The 5,306-nt window shown below is 55.2% G+C and overlaps 1 protein-coding gene across 2 annotated transcripts in view; it reads right to left on the bottom strand.

Annotated features, from left to right (window-relative positions):
- The window catches only part of LMCD1 (LIM and cysteine rich domains 1), a 70,763-nt gene that overhangs the window by 20,538 nt on the left and 44,919 nt on the right, over positions 1 to 5,306 (bottom strand). For both annotated transcript variants that reach the window (XM_006758213.2, XM_015560349.1), the window contains exon 4: positions 670 to 999. In XM_006758213.2, the coding sequence (XP_006758276.1) occupies positions 670 to 999 (330 nt within the window). The remainder of the gene's footprint in view (positions 1 to 669; positions 1,000 to 5,306) is intronic.

Here is a 5,306-nt window from a genome sequence, read left to right as displayed (position 1 = left end):
CAAGACCTGGTCTTTCTTGGCTAACATGATATATCCCCAGCTCCAAACACAGGGCCGGGCACACAGCAGGCACTCAGATCATTATGCGTGAATGGTAGGTGACTGGGTGGGTGGATGGATGGATCGATGAATAAATGAACAGACAGACGAATGGATGGGTGGGTGGGTGGGTGGGTGGATGGATGGATGGATGGATGGAGGGAGGGATGGATAGATGGCCTGACTCTTTGGGAAGTGACCCCCGCTGACCTGGCCAGCCTGGTGTCCACCTCCCCCCAGCTCACCCTGCCTTTAATCACATGGGACTTCCTTCCATCTTCTGCCTCTGCTCTGCTCTCTGGGCCTTCCACGGCACCTGCTCACCTCTTTAGGGCCTGGGCGGCTCCTAGCTCTGAAGCCAGTGTGGCCCTGGGCTCCTAACCCACACCCACCTTCACCCAAGCAAGTGTAGATGCCCTTTCCCTAAGCTGCCACAGTTTGGCTGTCTGTGACTGCAACTGGACAGAGAGACTCTGCAGGGCATGACCCTGTGTTATTGTCCACGGGACAGTGCCAGGCACAGAGTGAGTGAGTACCAATCGCTGCTGGAGGCCTGACTGCACGCATGAGTGGGGATGAGGAGAGGAAGCCTGCATGGCGGCTGCAGCCTGCGGCCCCGGAGAGACTTACGTATTCTTTGTTCGGGTCGCCGATGCTGCCGTTGGTGGTGGGGGCGGTGGGCTCTGTGCCCTCCGGCTTTTCCTGCTGCTTGCCCTCCTCCTTGGGCAAGCCGCCCTGCCCCGGGAGCGCCACCTCTCCCACGCCGAGGGCCTCGCTCTTATACTGCTTGACAAATTCTTCCATGAGTTTCAGCTCGTTCTCCAAAAGTCCGCGGCAGCGAGAGGGGTCCTGGTCGTAGATGGGGAGCTGGTGCATGAGCTGGCGGCGGCGGTAATAGGCGCCCTCGGTGCCCGTCACCGGCTGCTTCTCCTTCGGGATGAGCTCCATGTACTGCAGGCCCTGGGCAGGGGGAGAAACCGACGTGACTCTCCAGCCCCAGCAGAGACCCGAGAACTGGGGAACCTCCTCCAGCTTCTTCAGGGTTTGGCTGAACCCAAGGATTCCCAGGGAAGGAGTGGTGACACCCAAGTGGTGGTCACAGGTCACTTTCTTGATGAGAATGGTGTGATGTAGGCAGGTGTTCATTTTAGAGTTGCTGGCTTTGGGACATGGATTTTGTTTCCTTCAAAGTGGAATGGTTTTACTTTACTAACCTCATGTTGATGCCTAATTTTAAAAATGTCAATCTAGTTTAAAATTGCTTTTCTTGGAAAAATATAATTAAATCATTATGGATGTAAGGGTTTTCATGGTTTATTAATTTAAAAATCTGCAAAGACACCTTCCAACAGTAGAATCAATAAGGTCTGAAGTCAGTAACATTTCCACATGGGTATGAATGGTAACCATCTGAATATTAATATGTTCAGAGATAACCACCAATTTGGCCTTTTTAGAAAAAAAATAAATGAACAGAAATCTTCTAGTTGGGTAGGTCCTGGGGATGGGAGAGAGGGGGAAGTAAAGGTCAGAGCCACGCAGCACGAGAAACTGTGAAAGGCAAAGTGCTTATCCTTGACAACTGTTTTCCATTTCTGTGTCTGACCTTGGGCGTGACCTTGACGCACCATCAGGTTGCTTGATTCCCACTGCCCAGGTGGCTGCTGCCGAACTTAATGTTTTAGAACCTGCCTGCCTCATATCTCATCATTGGGGACTGTGTGAATCAACTTCAATTCTGCTCAATTCATAATGAGCAGTCATCTGCTTTTAGGGAGCAGGGGTGAGGAAGCTGAGCGGGGGTACTAGTCCAGAGCCTGGTATATGCTGAGTTTCATCATAAATGAGTTCTGGATAAGAGTGTTTTTAGAAAAGGGGAGGAGGAGTCCTGGGTTCCTGTGGGACTCACCAGTTGAATGGTGGCCATGGCTCTGCCCTGGATTCCGGGGACACCAGCTGAGGCGCCTCTGGCACTGTGGCCTCACAGCACCTCCTGTTAATCCCTGCACAGACCCTAACACTTTTCACGGTGCTTTCCCGGATGCGGGAGATGGCCTGCATGGTGGACAGAGTCCTGGGGTGTCAGGAAACTTGGGTTTCCAGCTCCAGCCCTGCTGCTGCTCTCTGTATAAGACCGAGAGAGTGCTGACCCCTCTGGGCTTCAGTTCTCTCATCCACAAAGTTCAGAGTAGACTGCACGATCATGATGGTCTTGGCGAGTGTGAGAAGCCTGTGGTGACTCACCTGACCCACCACGGCGCTAAGAGATGAGCAGCAGCGCTCACCTGGGTCTACAGCCCATGAAAGGGGCCCGGGGGGGATGGGTTCTTGTTGGCCAAAGAGGCCATGATCCTTCACCCAACACGTGGCAGAACAAGCATCTCTATGGAGCCACACAGCTGACTACCCAGCTAGGAAGGGCTTATCCTTGAACCAGTCTTGGGAAGACCAGGGTGAGGCATGGTTTTTCTTTTGACCAGAATGAGATTGCCGGTGGCTTCCAGCACAGGCCAGGCAGGTAGGTCTGAGGAACCCAGTCTCTAACTTTATGCTGCATAGGACTCGCTGGGAGACCTTGTGCAAAGCTCCCCTGGGCCCACCCAGAGGCTCAGACTTAGGAATCTGGAGGGGCCTGGAAGTGAACCCTTTCACAGGTCCTCCTGGGTGCGTCTGAGAAGCACCCCTGCAGGCCAGGGCCTTTCTGGTCACAGTGGGTTGGGGGAGTGGATGAGACCATCCAGAGGACGAGGGAAGCAATAGGCCCACGACCAACAGGCTGGGCAGGGACAGTCCCTGGGAGGCCCATTTCTTGCCTGGGGCCTGCCCTGCTCCCAGGCCCGAAGGAAGGAGTTTGGAGAAGTGGGAACAAGGGCTTGGCTCTCTCTGCCCGGGTGGTGAGGCAGCCTCAGTGGCACGGCTCCTGGGAGAGTCACCTCCTCCATGAAGGCCGCCCGCTCCCCAAGCCGAGTGGTTTAAGGAATGATGGGAATGGCCAAGGCGTGGCGGCTACTGAGTTCCAGGCTCTTCTAGGTGCTTTACCTACATGAACCCATTTACTTCTGACAACACCCCTAGCAGGAAGGTACTCATAGTGCCTCTTGGGAAACTGAGGCGCAGAGAGGTTAAGCATCTCTCCAGGGTCACACAGTTAGTCTGTGGTAGAGGCAGCTTTGAACTCAGCAGCTTGGTCTCAGCCCCCTCTGTTCTGCCTCTCTGGAAGACGGATGATTTGCAGAGAAAAAAATGTCCCCCCATCACTGGGCGGGGGCGGGGGGTCTCCCTTTGTCATCATGTCAGGTGGGTGGACTGGGTCCCTATGGCCTGGTGCCAGGATTCCCCGGTCCCGGGATATGTCTGTGGCTCTGGCCTTAAAGGGCTGCACCCCTTCCTGCTTAGCTTTATAAATAAACTCTGGAAGCCTGGAGCAGTGGCCGAGCCCTGCACCCACAGTGCCCTCCCATGGCTCTGTCCTGGCCGTGGGTGTCTGTGGCCTGCAGAGCTCATGGGTTCCTGGCTGGGGCCCTGGGGACAGGCAGCTTTCCTTCCCGGGGACCCTGTGTTCCTGTTTCAGCTCCAAGCCCTAGCTGGGCGCTGCCTCTCTGCCTCCCCTTCCACCTGCCCAGTTTGCCTGGCCTGGCCTGGCAGGGAACAGCCCAAGCTTTGGAGTCAGGGAGCCCTGACTTCAAGACCTGTCTCTGCCATTTAAATCAGCTGGGGGTTGGGGGTGGGGGCATGTGGCTACCCTTCTGAGCCTCAGTTTCCCCCCCTGTAGGTGGGACTAATAACAGTACATCCCTAAGAAGGTTGGAAAATTAGGTGAGGTCGTGCCTGGATAGTGCCTGGCACATAGTAAGTACTCAATAAATATTTGCAATTAGGTTTACTATGTGACCAGGTCATTGGCTTAAGGAGTCCTCTGGCTTTAATTCCGGTTGCGAAGGATGATGGCAAAATTTGGTCCCATTTCCCAAATATGATCAGTCCCCACCATTTGGGAATTAAAACACGAAGTCGGGAAGTTGAGTAGGAAGGGAGAGTCTTCCAATCTCAAGACTGTGACTTGCGCGGCAGGCCAGATGCAGGGCTGACAGAGGGGCCGTCTACCGCGGGGTGTATGAGCCAGCATTAACCATGTCCACGGTGCCGTCCTCTGATTACTTTGGGGCCCAGCCCTGGGGGGGTTCACCAGCCAGCTCCTGGCGCCCACAGCCAGCCCCTTTAAGAGCTGCTCGCCTCAGTTTCCACTGACATCTCAGAGGCCCGCTGGATGGCTTACCCAGACCTGCGCACCGGAGGCAGACCCGCCCTCGGAACCGGTGGCATGAACTGGCGCTGCTTTCGTTGGCGCCACCCTCTGTGGCCCTGGACCTGTCCCTGCCCAGCCCCTCAAGCTGGAGAAGGCCAGGTAACCACCTGAGTGTCCTTACACGTAAAATAATTCCTACCCCACAGGGTGGCTGAGCTCACAAATGCTGAAGTGTTCTTTTAAGGTAGACCTCTCAAAATATAGCTTTAAAGAGCAATCTGTGCCTCTGTCCACTTCACCTAAAGGGGGTAGCCCCTCTTCTGTGTAGATCGGAGCTGTGCTGCTCAGACTCTCTGTGGGGAGGCGCAGGTGTTGAGCTAGCTCTCCCACTGATCGCAGAGAGCTCTGTGGGCCCCTGCACGCGATGAGAAGGCGCACCTGTCACGTGAGACTTTCACGGGAGTCTGACCACAGGGATCACACCCTTGGACGTCAATCGCTACAAAAGTTTCCCCACATTTATTCTCAGCGGCTGCACTTCTCACTGTGGACTGGCTGCGAGGGTTCTGTGCAGCCGCACTGTCCACAGACCCTGTGGAGTGTCACTGCGCAGGGCGGAGACACAGCACAAATACTCACGTCCACTACGCGCCCTGCACGGTGCAAGGGGCCGACAGGACAGTGCACAGGACAGGATGCCCTTGTGGGCCCAGCTTCGCTCATGAGACTATTATGTTTGCTTCTAAAAGCTTCTAAAGAAACAATGGAGTGCGAGAGAGAGGAGAGCCGGAGACTGGGTGGCATCTTCCGCAGTTTGGAGAGTTAGAGACCTGACTGTCAGAAGGCCCCAGCCATGCAAGGACAGGGAAAGGACACGCCAAGGAAGGGAACAGCAAGTGCAAAATCCCTGAGGAGGCTGAGAGTTTAGTGTGTTCCAAGCCGGAAGGAGGACAGCCAGTGGGCTGTGATGTACTGAGTGACCGGTGCAGCAGGGTATTGAGTGGCAGGGGTATAATGGTAT

Source organism: Myotis davidii, unplaced genomic scaffold, assembly GCF_000327345.1.
Source record: "Myotis davidii unplaced genomic scaffold, ASM32734v1 scaffold73, whole genome shotgun sequence".
Taxonomy (NCBI): domain Eukaryota; kingdom Metazoa; phylum Chordata; class Mammalia; order Chiroptera; family Vespertilionidae; genus Myotis; species Myotis davidii.
This window is presented reverse-complemented; position numbering and strand designations above follow the sequence as displayed.